Source organism: Rhincodon typus, chromosome 4 (genome assembly GCF_021869965.1).
Source record: "Rhincodon typus isolate 14 chromosome 4, sRhiTyp1.1, whole genome shotgun sequence".
Classification (NCBI taxonomy): Eukaryota; Metazoa; Chordata; class Chondrichthyes; order Orectolobiformes; family Rhincodontidae; genus Rhincodon; species Rhincodon typus.
Genome location: NC_063335.1, coordinates 21,511,065 through 21,526,312, shown reverse-complemented (window position 1 = coordinate 21,526,312; position 15,248 = coordinate 21,511,065). Strand labels below are relative to the sequence as shown.

At 39.7% G+C, this 15,248-nt stretch overlaps 1 protein-coding gene across 1 annotated transcript in view; it reads left to right on the top strand.

Annotated features, from left to right (window-relative positions):
* LOC109938338 (polyamine-modulated factor 1-binding protein 1-like) overlaps positions 1-15,248 on the top strand; it is a 414,237-nt gene that overhangs the window by 367,946 nt on the left and 31,043 nt on the right. Inside the window, exons 26-27 of the mRNA XM_048595662.1 lie at positions 11,098-11,191; positions 11,565-11,635. Coding sequence (XP_048451619.1) covers positions 11,098-11,191; positions 11,565-11,635 — 165 coding nt within the window. The remainder of the gene's footprint in view (positions 1-11,097; positions 11,192-11,564; positions 11,636-15,248) is intronic.

The window sequence follows — 15,248 nt, the reverse complement described above, 5'->3', positions numbered from 1 at the left end:
TATGTCTTATTAAAAGTAATCATTTTCTGTCCCACCTTGCATTCATACATATCTTGAAAATATATGAAAGAGGTTATTTCAACCGATAAAGGCACGGAAGATTGAATTTTTGCATTGTAAGATACAGCATAGAAACAGGCCATTCATCTCAATCTATCATTGAGTCTGGCATTTTGAGCTCCAATTCAAGCCTCCTCTGAAGCTTCATCTAACTTAATTAGCACAGTCCATTATTTTTTTCTCCCTCATGCGTTTATCTAGTTTTCCTAAAATACATCCAAGCTCTTCACCTTCATGAATCCCTGTGACCACAAGTTCCACATTGACACTATCTCCGAATTTAGTTTCTTCTAAATTCTGTCTGTGACTACCATGTATATTTACGGGCAAGACTTTACAAAGACCAGCAATCTCACGTAGATTACCAGTCCACTCGAAGAAACAAAAGATCTCTGAATTTCTTATAGGAGATTCTGATCAGGGTTCCTTCACAAATACGGAACCATCCTTTCATTCTTACAGGCCCACCATAATGTAGAACAGCCTGGAGTGTAAAGGTTTTAGGGTAGGTGTAGTTAGGGACATGAGAAGTAAGTTGGGGGTTCAATTTAATAGTTGCTCAGGCGTTAGGTTTAATACTTTAACTTTTCCTGAGTAACGATTTACTTCCACAGAACCCTCCAAATTTCTTAATTTAAATGGATGCTTTCAAAGGCTTCCAGGCATAAGGGAATTGCCCAGTGGAATATTCAATTTCCTGTGATGGGGATTTTTCAGGTTCCCCATGCGCTACTCCCACCTACACTTCAGAAACACTACCTGGCTTTTAGAATATCTGGGCCAACAATTCTAATTCTGCTCTTCCCAATAAACGGAAACAGTCCCTCTGTATTCCCTGTATCAAAAGTTTCATAATTTTAAAGATCTCCATTAGGTCATCTTCAGCCTTCCTTTTACAAAAGAAGAGAGACAGAGGCTGGTCATGCTTTTCTTCTGGTAATACCAAATTTCTTCTTTGTAATCAATTTTTCACCGTGCCTTTATTTCCCTTTCATAGTATAGTGACCAGAACCAGAACCATAGTGACCACAGTACCAAGTGTGGTCCAACTAATGACTGATACAAGGTTAGCATATCTTCTGTACTTTACAATTCAGGCTGGATCAGTCAGCCAGTGGGATGCTTGATATCTGTGGAAAGGTGAACAAGTGAGCCATTGGGTGGGTGTGGGGGTGAATGGGTGTGGATGAGAGGGTGGAGGACTCTATAGTGTGTTGGGGGTCAGGAGTAAGAGCAGATTTTCATTCCTCTAACTTTTCTTGGTAATTGTAAAGCTAATTAAATTAAGCACTCCGAAATCTCTGGCTCTATCTCAGAGTTGGGGACTTTTTTGAGGGTTCAGGATGCTGGGACTTTGTCCATCTGAAATTTCAATTTCATGGGCAATATCCATGGAGTCAGCTGCATTAGGATGTCTGTATGTTCCTGATGGGCACCTCTAGTCTGTGTTTCAACAATCACTATCTTCCTATCAGAATACCTGTGCAATTATGACAGCTTATCAAAAGGCCTTTTTGGAATCTAGATAAATTACATCTGCTGCATTGCCCATGTCAAGTCTCTCTATTAGGTCTTCAAAGAATTTAATGAAATAGATCAAGGAAGAATTTTTCTTTTAAAATGCATGCTGACCATTCCTTATGATATTTTTGCTTTCAAGATATCTCTCCATTTTCTCATTTAGTTGGGATCCCATTATTTTTCCTACAATTGATGTTAAATCAAAAAGTCCATAGTTCCCTGGATATGTTCTATCTCCATTTTTAAAAATAACTATGGCCTTAGCTAAGCTCCAGTCTTCTGGTATGACCCTGTGATGTTTAAGCTGTGATCAAAAAAATTTTTGTAATAGATTATTTTTAAATATGTGGATACAGTCACTCTAGACCATGGATTTTAGCCTTTTAAAATCTGATTCATTTATTTAATATTTTGCTTTATATATAAAGTATGGTTATGATATTTTTGATCTCATCTTCCAATGTCATATACTTTCTCCCCAATAAATACTGATTTTTTTTTTTTGCCATTTCCAATTGCTGCCTGTGATTTTATCATTTCTATCCCTTAGTGGTCCTTTTCCCATTGCAACTGTCTTGGTTTGATATATATGCTTGCAAAATATTTTATTTTGGTCTAATGTACGTTGCTAAATTAATTTCCGAAGAACATAACAAATAGGATCACGGCGGAACTTTGATCTCAACTCCACTTTTCTGCTCTATACCCAAATCCTTTGATGTCCAAAAGTCTATCAATAAAATTTTTAAATATACTTATCAACTGAGCATCCAGAGCTCTCTAGGGTAGAGAATTCAAAGATTCATAACTCTCTGAAAATAATCTCAGTTCTAAATGGCTGGCTCCTTTTCCAAAGAGTATTATCCCTTCTCCTAGACTCTCCAGCCAGGAGTAACAGGCTCATAGCTTTACACTGTCAAATTCTCTAAGGAATTTATACATTTCAATGAGATTATCTCTCATCCTTTTAAACTCCAGAGGTTATTGGTTCTTTCTGTTCAGTCTGTTCTCATGGAACAGTCCTTTTGTCCCAGGAATCAAATCAATGACCAGAATGGCACACAAACTCCAAGCATAATCTTAGCAAACGCCTACACAGTTATTGCAATGAATCCAGGGGCTAAACTTGAATTAGGAGGGAAAATGGGCCGTGGGATTCTGATGCACAGTATTCCTTAACTATTGGTAGTGATGTAGGCAGCACACTAATTCAAGTTGCTTGCCAATTTAAATGATAGCAGAAAGTACCCCAGTTTTAAGCACATTTCTGAAAGATCTGTGCCTCAGTAAGGGGCATAACAGTGGACTGAGTGACTACAACTTAAAGGCTTCCTACTTTTTCGAGGTGCATTCTGGCTTCAACAGCTGTTGAAACTGGTTACAGGAAAGCTTGAAGAAGATTGGAAATAGCTTAATGGGACAGAAAGCATGCTCAAAAATTCTTTATTGCAGCATTGCAGGTCATAAGATGCAGAAGCAGAAATAGGCCATTTGGCTCATTGAGTCTTCAGTCACATTCAATGAGATCATAGTTAACATGATAATTCTGAACTCCACTTTCTTGCCTTATCGCATAGCTTGTGATATCCCTACAGATTAAAAAATGTCTATTTTAGCCTTGAATACACTGAGCAACGAGTCTCTACAACTCTATGCAGTAACAAATTCCACAGATTCGCTATCTTCTGAGAAGAAATTCCTCCTCATCTCTATCTTAAATGGATGACTCCTTACTCTGAAACTATGCCCAGTAGTCCTAAACTCTTGCATCTATCCTCTTAATTCCCCTAGAATTCTTACATGTTTCAATATGCTTCATTCTTCTTAACTCCAATGAGTATAAACCCAAACTACTCAGCATTTCTTCATAAGAATATCCCTCCATACCCAGAATTACCCCCTATTCTTGGGACTGTACTACAGGCCTCCCAACAGCAAGCGTGAGATAGAGGCACAAATATGTAGACAAATTATGGAAAGATGTAGGAGCAACAGGGTGGTGGTGATGGGAGATTTTAATTTTCCCAACATTGACTGGGATTCACTTAGTGTTAGGGGTTTAGATGGAACAGAATTTGTAAGGAGCATCCAGGAGGGTTTTCTAGAGCAGTATGTAAATAGCCCAACTCGGGAAGGGGCCATACTGGATCTGGTGTTGGGGAATGAGCCCGACCAGGTGGTTGAAGTTTCAGTAGGGGATTACTTTGGGAATAGTGATCACAATTCCGTAAGTTTTAGAATACTGATGGACAAAGACGAGAGTGGTCCTAAAGGAAGAGTGCTGAATTGGGGGAAGGCCAACTATAGCAAAATTCGGCAGGAGCTGGGGAATGTGGATTGGGAGCAGCTGTTTGAGGGTAAATCCACATTTGATATGTGGGAGGCTTTTAAAGAGAGGTTGATTAGAGTGCAGGACAGACATGTCCCTGTGAAAATGAGGGATAGAAGGGCAAGATTAGGGAACCATGGATGACAGGTGAAATTGTGAGACTAGCAAAGAGGAAAAAGGAAGCATACATAAGGTCTAGGCGACTGAAAACAGACGAACCTTTGGAAGAATATTGGGAAAGTAGGACCAATCTGAAATGAAGAATTAGGAGGGCTAAAAAGTGTCATGAAATATCTTTAGCAAACAGGGTTAAGGAAAATCCCAAAGCCTTTTATTCATACATAAGGAGCAAGAGTGTAACTAGAGAAAGGGTTGGCCCACTCAAGGACAAAGGAGGGAAGTTATGCGAGGAGTCAGAGAAAATGAGTGAGATTCTTAATGAGTACTTTGCGTCGGTATTCACTGAGGAGAGGGACATGACGGATGTTGAGGTTAGGGATAGATGTTTGATTACTGTAGGTCAAGTCAGCATAAGGAGCAGGGAAGTGTTGGGTATTCTAAAAGGCATTAGGGTGGACAAGTCCCCAGGTCCGGATGGGATCTATCCCAGGTTACTGAGGGAAGCAAGAGAGGAAATAGCTGGGGCCTTAACAGATATCTTTGCAGCATCCTTGATCACGGGTGAGGTCCCGGAGGACTGGAGAATTGCTAATGTTGTCCCCTTGTTTAAGAAGGGTAGCAAGGATAATCCAGGTAATTATAGACCGGTGAGCCTGATGTCAGTGGTGGGGAAGCTGCTGGAGAAGATACTGAGGGATAGGATCTATTTACATTTGGAAGAAAATGGGCTTATTAGTGATAGGCAGCATGGTTTTGTGCAGGGAAGGTCATATCTTACCAACTTGATAGAATTCTTTGAGGAAGTGACAAAGTTGATAGATGAGGGAAGGGCAGTAGATGTCATATACATGGACTTCAGTAAGGCATTTGATAAGGTTCCCCATGGTAGGCTGATGGAGAAAGAGAAGTCGCATGGGGTCCAAGGTGTACTAGCTAGATGGATAGAGAACTGGCTGGGCAATAGGAGACAGAGGGTTGTAGTGGAAGGGAGTTTCTCAAAATGAAGAACTGTGACCAGTGGTGTTCCACAGGGATTTGTGTTGGGACCACTATTGTTTGTGATATACATAAATGATTTGGAGGAAGGTATAGATGGTCTGATTAGCAAGTTTGCAGATGACATTAAGATCGGTGGAGTAGCAGATAGTGAAGGGGACTGTAGGAGAATACAGCAGAATATAGATAGATTGGAGAGTTGGGCGGAGAAATGGCAGATGGAGTTCAATCCAGGCAAATGCAAGGTGATGCATTTTGGAAGATCCAGTTCAAGAGCGAACTATACAGTAAATGGAAAAGCCCTGGGGAAAATTGATGCACAGAGAGATCTGGGTGTTCAGGTCCATTGTACCCTGAAGGTGGCAATGCAGGTCGATAGAGTGGTCAAGAAGGCATATGGCATGTTTTCATTCATCGGACGGGGTATTGAGTACAAGAGTTGGCAGGTCATGTTGCAGTTGTATAGGACTTTGGTTCGACCACATTTGGAATACTGCGTACAGTTCTGGTCGCCACATTACCAAAAGGATGTGGATGCTTTGGAGAGGCTGCAGAGGAGGTTCACCAGGATGTTGCCTGGTATGGAGGGTATTAGCTATGAAGAGAGGTTGAGTAGATTAGGATTATTTACGTTAGAAAGATGGAGGTTGAGGGGGGACCTGATTGAGGCCTACAAAATCATGAGAGGTATAGACAGGGTGGATAGCAAGAAACTTTTTCCCAGAGTGGGGGACTAAATTACTAGGGGTCACGATTTCAAGGTGAGAGGGGAAAAGTTTAAGGGAGATATGCGTGGAAAGTTCTTTACGCAGAGGGTGGTGGGTGCCTGGAACGCATTGCCAGCGGAGGTGGTAGAGGCGGGCAAGATAGCGTCATTTAAGATGTATCTGGACAGATACATGAATGGGCAGGGAGCAGAGAGATACAGATCCTTGGAAAATAGGCGACAGGTTTAGATAGAGGATCTGGATCGGTGCAGGCTTGGAGGGCCGAAGGGCCTGTTCCTGTGCTGTAATTTTCATTGTTCTTTGTTCTACCCTAATGAACCTTCTCTGGCCTGCCCACAACTCCAATATATCTCTCTTTAGAAAACTGTTCACAGTAATCCAGATATGGTTTTCGCACGACAAGATTCCTCATGGTAGATAAATTAACAAGATTAAATCACATGGAATACAGGGAGAACTAGCTATTTAGATGCAGAACTGACACAAAGGTAGAAGACAGAGGGTGGTGGTAGAGTGTTGCTTTTCAGCCTGGAGGCCTGTGACCAATGGTGTGCCACAGAGATCAGTCACTGCTTTTTATCATTTATGTAAATGATTTGGATGTGAACATAGGAGGTACGGTTAATAAGTTTGCAGATGACACCAAAATTGGAGGTGTAGTGGACAGCGAAGAAGGTTATCTCACAGTACAATGGGATCTTGGTCAGATGGGCCAATGGGCTGAGGAGTGGCAGATGGAGTTTAATTTAGATAAATGTGAGGTGCTGCATTTTGGAAAGGCAAGTCAGGGCCGCACTAGATCCAAAATAGTGTCACTCTTTAATGGGGTAGTGAGATGGAAATCAGGCATCAGTATTCCCAGAGTCAATACAAAAGTTGAAGACTTAATCAAAATACAAAATATTCCCATATTTACCAGTTATTTTAGACTCAGGTTAACAGAAAGCATGAACCAGCTTTCTTTTCTTAACAGGAATTAATAGGTTTTGTCAACAGGTAAAAAATTACAATCAACATATAGCTCTACTAGTTAAAAATCTAATGTATAAACTCCCCGTAAAGGCACATGCACATAGACAAAGACAGACAGCATAAACAGCACTTACAATAATGATAGCTTTCTTTTAAAAAGTGAGGAAAATGTAAGGACAATAATGATCATAATATAAAACTCTTTAAGATAATTAAGAAGGACAGGAGCTTGACAAAAATACAAGGTAATAGTTTGGGGAAAAGTCAGATTTTAGGGGCTAAGAATAGAACTTGGAAACATAAAATAGACAACATTATAGAACAATGGAAGAAGAAAATATAGTTGCTAAAGGAAAGAACAAACTAAATACTATAGTCATAGAGTTATACAGCACAGAAACAGATTCTTTGGTCCAAATCATCTGTGCAGTCCAGACATCCTAAACTGATCTAGACCCATTTGCCAGCAATTGGCCTATACCCCTGTAAACTCTTCTATTCATGTACCCATCCAGACGCCTTTTAAATGTTGTATTTGTACCTGCCTCCACCACATCCTCTGGCAGCTCATTCCATACACGCACCACCCTCTGCGTGACAAATTTGGCCCTTAGGTCCCTTTTAAGTCTTTCCCATCTCATCTTAAACCTATGCCCTCTGGTTTTGGACTCCCCTAAACTGAGAAAAAGATTTTGGCTATTCACCCTATCCGTGTCCCTCATGATTTTACAAACCTCTGTAAGATCACCCCTCAGCCTCCGACGCTCCAGGGAAAATAGCCCCAGCCTATTCAGCCTCTCCATATGGCTCAAACCCTCCAATCCCAGCAACATCCGTGTAAATTTTTTCTGAACCCTTTGAAGTTTAAAAACATCTTTCCTATAGCAAGGAGACCAGAATTGAATGCTAATAAGGCATAGTCATAAAGGAACAAAAATGGTAAGCAAAAAGGTATAAGCTAAATACATGAACTGCAAATGAGAACATGACCAGGAGAGAATCCATGTAGGTTAGAAGATAAAAAATAGAAAAAGAACAACAAACAAGGCAAACAATGCTTTAGTCCAGCTAATTAGTGTTATTACAAGAGTATAAAACTAGGGGTATAAAATTGAGATCAGTTGCATATGTGGTTTTGGACCTATTGGTGCCAGTTGATACCAAAATAATGTTATCAATACAAGTACACATTTTCATTGTGCACTCTGTTGAATATCACCTTGGTACATGTCATTGTGACATGAAGAATGTAAGCAGAAGTATGCAGATTTGATATCAGACTATGGCGTTTAATGTTAATCTGACGGTAATGCTGCCTTGGTGCTCCAGCTTGACAGGTCTCTTAAGCACACACAGCTGAGCATGAATTTAGCAGCAGGAAAGATGCCCCCCCAAACCTATTGAAAATGCTTCTCCAACTACTTGCTGGATAATTTCTCCTACATCTGCATGTGGAGAAGGGTTAGATTCCAACCTGAATGGTTTTAGCTGGATAACATGCTTCCAATATGATCCAGGTATTCTGACCAAGATCAGAAACCCTATTTCTAGCCCTAACTGGACAAAAAAAACTTGCTTTTTAAAAGTTCTCTGTGTTGACCTCTGAGCCAGGAACCTTGTCAGCTGAAGCAGCCAACAGCAAAGTAGAACAGTAATGAAACCACACCCCTTTTTCAGCACAATTCATGCCATATTTCCAAATGTAAAGGTTCTGAAGCCACTTTAAAAGCCGCTACAAGAAGGTAAGTACATAAGGTAAGTGACTGAGGTGATGCACTATATGAGTTGGAGGGGATTAGGGTGCCAGGCAGGTGATAGACAGTACTGACCAGTAGATAAAGGATAGGAGTACCAAGTGGGAAAAGGGTAATGCAGTAGGTGGGAGTGTTCTCCGTGTGAAGCAGAGTTGAGAATTGGGTAAGGTCCGGAGGCAGTTTCAGTTCCTGGGGAGGACTGGGGAAGAATTTGAGGTCAGGTATGGGAGGGGATGGCAAGTGTCAGTTATCTATGGAACAATCAAAGGTGGCCTGTTCAATAGTTACCCAGAAGCAAGTTTTAGTTTTTCTAACTTTTGCCCAATAATTAGTAAGCAAGAACCCTCCAAAGCCTACAACTCGGATTCAGTTTCATCTTCCAGAACAATTCCGAGAGTCGGTCAGGACTTCTGCCTGCTTTCAATGTTCAACTCCAGTCTGTGCTGCTGCAATAGCCATCTTCCCATTGGAAAATCTGTGCCCTTATTGCCTCCAGTTCTCCTGTTCCATTTTGGACACTGCATTGCTGTGAAGTTTAACCACTTATAGCTGCTCTCTGACATTTTTAAGCATTTTTTGATACTTCCGTTCTCAAACTTTATATATTCTCTGCCTATTTATGACCTTTCTTAATAAAGTATGCCTTATGTTTACTGTTGTTTACTTTGTTTATATTTAGGTTTGTTTCATTTCTTGTAGATTCCTCCCCCAACTGATTAGTTTGAAGCCTATAACATCTCCCAATATACCCTTTATGGTAGAATACTAGTCCAGGTTCAAATATCTTAATTATTTATCTTGACCCTTGTCTTAGCCTGTATTAATGCATCGGTAAATGCATTCTTGTTTGTTTCAAGATCTTTTCTGTCTTTTTTAACAGAATAACTTGCATTAAACTCTTATGCACTGAATAAAATTTTGAAATAAAATTACTACCTCAAGATTACAAAAACCACAATAAGCATTAAAGGCAGCATGAGAACCTTCCTCCCTGTTCTGCATTAAGTTCCGGCTCTCACAAATTTTAAACCATTGATAATCTCAATTAATGTTCTGATCTGTGACCCTAGCACTGATCTCTGTGGCATTACACCAGTTACAGATTGGCATTCTAAAAATGTTCCCTTTTCCCAACTTTACGTCTTCTATTGGTTTTGCAGGATGGTTTCCCTGAAATTGTTTGTCCTTTTGTTTGTATGTAACCAGAAATATTCACTTTTGTTCTAATTGTAGAAAGTAATAATAATAGAAACTATTTGGTAATTGAGGCACTTAGGCTGAAAGTTTCATTCGTCATATCCAATAGGAATGAATGAGGGTGATGAAATTGATTGTTTCAGTGAAGATACTGAAATATTGATATTGATGAGGACAGAGCGGTTGATATTGTTTACTTGGGCCTTAGTTAAGCCTTTGACAAGGTTCCACATGATGGACTAATTAGGACAGTTAGATCACATGTGATTCAGGCTGAACTTGCCAATTGGATACAAAATTGGTTTAATGGCAGGAATCAGAAAGTGATGGTGGAGGATAATTTTTCGTATTGGAGGCCTGTGACCAACAATGTTTGTCATTTATGTAAATAATATAGATGCAAATACAGAAAGCATGGTTAGTAAGTTTACGGATTACACAAAGATTGGTGGCATAGTGGACAGTGAAGAAGGTTATCTAAGATTGCAAAGAGATCTTGATCAATCGGGTCAATGGGCTGAAGAGCAGTAGATGGAGTTTAATTTGGATAAATGTGAGGTATTTCATTTCGATAAAAACAAGACCACAGGCACTTACACAATTAAAAGTAGGTTTCTGGGTAGTATCGTAGAATAGAGAGATAGGGGTTCAGATACATAATTCTTCAAAGTTTGCAACATATATAGGTAGGGTGGTTAAGAAGGCATTTAGCCTGCTTGCCTTCATTGCTCAGACCTTTGAGGTAGGAGTTGGGATGTTATGTTGAGGTTTTACAGGGCATTAGTGAGGCCTGTTCTGGAGAGCTGTTTCCATTTCTGGTCTCCCTGTTATAGGAAGAATTTTATTATTAAGCTGGAGAGGGTTCAGAAGTGATTTACCATGATGTAGCTCGGAATGGAGGTTTTGAGTTATAAGTTGAGGCTGGATAGCCTGGGACTTTTTTCACTAGGGTGTAGAAAGTTGAGAGGTGACCTTATACAGTTTACAAAATAATGAAGGATATAGGTAAGGTGAATGGCAGGTGTCTTTTCCTTAGGGTAGCAGATTTCAAGACTAGGACGCATATTTTTAAGGTGAGAGACGAAAGGCTTAAAAAAGACATGAGGGGCAATGTTTTTACACAGTGGGTGGTTCTTGTGTGGAATGAACTTCCAAAGGAAGTGGTGGATGCAGGTATAGTTACAACGTTGAAAAGACATTTAGATAAGTACATGAATAAGAAATGTTTGGAGGGATATGGGCCATAACGCAGGTAGGTGGGACTAGTTTGCTTTGGGATTATGGTCAGCGTGGCCTGTTTGCACTGAAAAGTCTGTTTCTGTGCTGTATGACTTTTTGATTTTATATGGCTCCTAATTAAATAACTGTGATGCGAGCATTTAAAAAAAGTACAATTCAAAATCAGAATATCATTTCACAGACTCTTACAGGAAACCATTGATGGTTTGAGTCAAGAATTGAAGAAGGTAAGAACTGAATTAGAAGAAAAGAAAAATTATACAGAACAAATATGGGTATGCTAAATAAATCCTATTATTCTCATTGTGTAGTTCACTTATATGCAGTGACACTTGCAACTGTTTTTGCGTTACTAAATAACTACATTAATCCATGTACTTGCCTGTTCATTCCTGCATGAGTTCATTCCTTCAAAGCTGCATGAGTTATTATTAACTCCAATGTAATTCTTATGTTTCACTTGAATAAACAAATCCATTGCTTAACCAGTAGTAGGCGCTAGATATGGATAGTCAAGGAAATTTCATTTCTTCCTCAGTGATTTAACAAAGATTGTCTTTTTTTGATAAATCAACATTCCTGAAATTCTGTAACTACTGCTTTTGCCCTAGTATGCAAACTCAATACATGTTAATGTCTATTAAATAGGCATTACAGAATCACTCTGCCAATCAGCAGATACTGCTCAATCAATTCAGAGGTCTTTTGGAAGATCAAGAGTAAGTACTTGTTTCATTTGTATGTCTTCTACTACATTACAGCTATTCATTTGAAATTCTTTTTCAGCACACAGACAATTCATTTGCCACAATGATGTTGTAGTCATTTGGTATTACAGAACTCGTGTTGCTAAAACATGCACATTTTGTTGAAGCATTTCAACTTGCACTCATCAGGATATAAAGGGGAACCAGTAGATGTAATACGTTTGGCCTTCAAAAAGGCTTTTGACAAGGTATCACACAGAAGGCAACTTGATTAGATAATAGCTCAGCATGTTGGAGGTAGTATACTAGTGTGGATAGAGGATTGACAAAATAATAGAAGACATAAAGTTGAGAAAAAGGGGGGATTTTCAGGATGTCGACCTGTAACTGGTGGAATGTCATAGACGTCAGTGCTGGGGGTCACAATTATTTACCATTTATATAATGACTTGGATGAGAGAAGTGAATGTATTATAGTCAAGTTTGCAGGCGGCACAAAAATAGGTGAATGAGAGGTTGGGTGTTGAAGCCTCCACACACTTAGGCTGACATTTCAGTGCATACTAAATGTCTGTCTTATTGGGAGTAGTCCAAATCTTGTCTACCAGCATGGTTGAATGCAAAAGATCTGCTGGAACTTTTCAGACAAGTGAGAACTTGTTTTATGTCCATAGATCCTTGAGGAAAGCAGGACCAGTAGCTAAGGTGGGTCAGAGATATGTGGGATGCTTGCCTTTATTAGTCAAGGCATTGAATGAAAGAGCAAGGAGGTTATGATGGAGCTGTATGTAACATTAATTAGGCCGTAGCTGGAGTACTGCTCACCACACTATAAGAAAGATGTGATTACACTCGAGAGGTACAGAAGAGATTCACCAGGATGTTGCTGAAGTGATTAATCAACAAAGATATTAAATAGGCTATTTCAGAGATAGTAGGAACTGCAGATGCTGGAGAATCTGAGATAACATGGTGTAGAGCTGGATGAACACAGCAGGCCAAGCAGCATCAGAGGAACAGGAATGCTGATGGAAGAAGGGTCTAGGCCCAAAACGTCAGCCTTCCTACTCCTCTGATGCCACTTGGCCTGCTGTGTTCATCCAGCTCTATACCTTGTTATCTTATATTAAATAGGCTGTGGTTGTTTTCTCTGAAAAAAGATGTATTTGGTGGAGGTGAATCTGACTGAGGTCTAAGTTATGAGGGTCATTGATAGGGCAGATTGAGAGAAACTTTGCATAGGAACATAGGAACAGGAGTAGGCCATTCACCCCCTCGAGCCTGTTATGCCCTTTCCCTTTAGTAGAGGCATCAGTAACCGGGGCATACTTTTAAGGTAAGATTGAGAAAACATTTTTCATCCAGAGGGTACTCGGTATCTGGAGTTCACTGCCTAAAAAGGTGATGGAGGAGGGAGCTCTCAAGAAATTTAAGAAGTATTTAGATGAGTACTTGAAACGCCATAGTGTACAAGTGTTGGGAAATAGAATGAAGAAAGATGCTTGATGACTGGTGTGGACAAGTTGAGATGAGGGGCCATTTTTCCTTGCTATGAAAACTTTTTTTTTCTCTGACTATGACAAAAAAGTACAAAACTCTCCCAATGTTTTGACTAAAATTTCTACTTTAGCCAAAGCTGCCAAACACAAGTGTTTTTGAGCATTTATTCATATCTTATTTATAAGTTGTTTTCTTGCCATTTTCAATTAAATATTGGTTCAATTGCTTATGACACAGTCACTTTAATGAATTTTTTGGTACATTTGCTCTGCTTAATGAAATATGTTACTCGTATTCCCTTTCTTTATTTCAGAAAATAAATGTTTTTGAAAAATGTGTGGAAGCTCATTTTCATGATAAACTTCTAATGCTATATTTAGTGTACAAAGATACTCATTACTTGGAGTATCAGGAGAAAACTCTAAAGTTTTGATCTACTGAAGCAGATGCTGAAAGAGATCCTTGTAGTGGGCACTAAAGCACGTCAACCTGTTTGAACAATTTGACTCCCAGTTATTGCAGGAAAACTGGAGAAGAGTTCTAGCATTGCAGCTCCATTGAATCCACTAGGTATGTAGAAATACATCTATCTCCTGGATCAAGCAAACTTTATGGTTACAGGTTTGCTGGGGATTGTAGAACCCAACTGCCCAGAGTATTTTTGCAAAATGTTAGATAAAAATGAGGCTACAGCTTCATTATGACATTTAAATTAGCAACCCACCACTTGTGAGCAGGTCAGCTATCTGCTATCACCACCCATCTACCCTCCCCCACTCCTTCTTTAAAACCAGAAGTGGGCAGGTTGATTTCAGGGTTCATGTTTGTGACACTTGTAGCTTCTGTTTATCTCACAAGACCAAACTTCGTTTTGTTCAACTGAGTGAGAATTTGGAAGCAACAGGAGATTCCGTGAATAGGAGGTGATTGCACGTGAGAGATTCCAGCACAATCAGGTTACCACCAGCAGGTCCCTTCCTGGGAACAGCAGTCTCCACCGCTTCAAAGGAGGCTGAGGGACCCACTCCTAAACCACCAGCAGAAGTGATAATATCCACCCAATCCAAGTTTGGGATCCTTGCTAATTGACATTTTCTTTTAGTCAAACGCTGCCTCAATTTTAAGATTCAGTTTCCTTTTTCAAGCTCTTCCACAGCCTTCTAATCTACATAATCTCTGCAAGCCTAATACCCCCCGTCCAAAGTATCTATGCTCATTTAATTCTGACCTCTCTGGAAAGTTTCCGCTGTTAGTTGTTCCACCATAGATCGACCTATGTTTAGTTGCTTTGGCATGTGGCCTTGAATTCTTTTCTTAAACTTCTCCATCATCCTACCTGTTTTTTGTCCTTTTAGGTCCTCTTTAAAACCTACCTTGTTGATAAGGCTTTTGACATTTTGTCCTAATTTCTCCTTATGTAACTCTGTGCCCAATTGTACTTTATATCAATGTTGTCTCTAAACTGAGCATAACTGCTGGGAAGCTCTGTGCAGACCAGTCTGCATGTCAAAGAATGACTTCTGCACAAACCTCAGAGATATGCGCAGTGGCAAAAAAAAACCTATGGGATATGTGACTTCATAGAGCTCATGTAAAGTACTTTGGAACATTTTATTACATTAAAGGTACTGTATAAAAGCATGTTGTTGGTGCTGTTACATCTATTAAAGATTATTTACCTGGAACATTATAGCCAGGAGAAGCAATTTCCACACATAATGAAAAACAGAAAGCATTGGAGAAACTCAGCAGGTCTGGCAGCATCTGCGTAGAAAAATACAAAGTTAATGTTTTGAGTCCAATATAACTTTTTTGGAATTATTTTCATGTGCAGTATCATTTGCAGAAATAGGGCCAAAAATAATCAGCATTGATTGCCCATCCAACCAAAATCTTAGTCCTGTAACTAAAATTAACTGGTCTCCACAATCTTCAGATAACCAGTTCCACACCAATCTGGTTGACTCCTAACTTTACTCTGAAGTGACCGAATGTAGTGATTGTTACCAGGTGGGCCTTGTTAACTATGAGGTTCTTGATTGGGGTTGTTATCCTGGGCCAATCCGGAAAGCCTTGGCTGACCAATATAACCAGGAAATTAGAATCTACTTCTGAACTAGCTGTG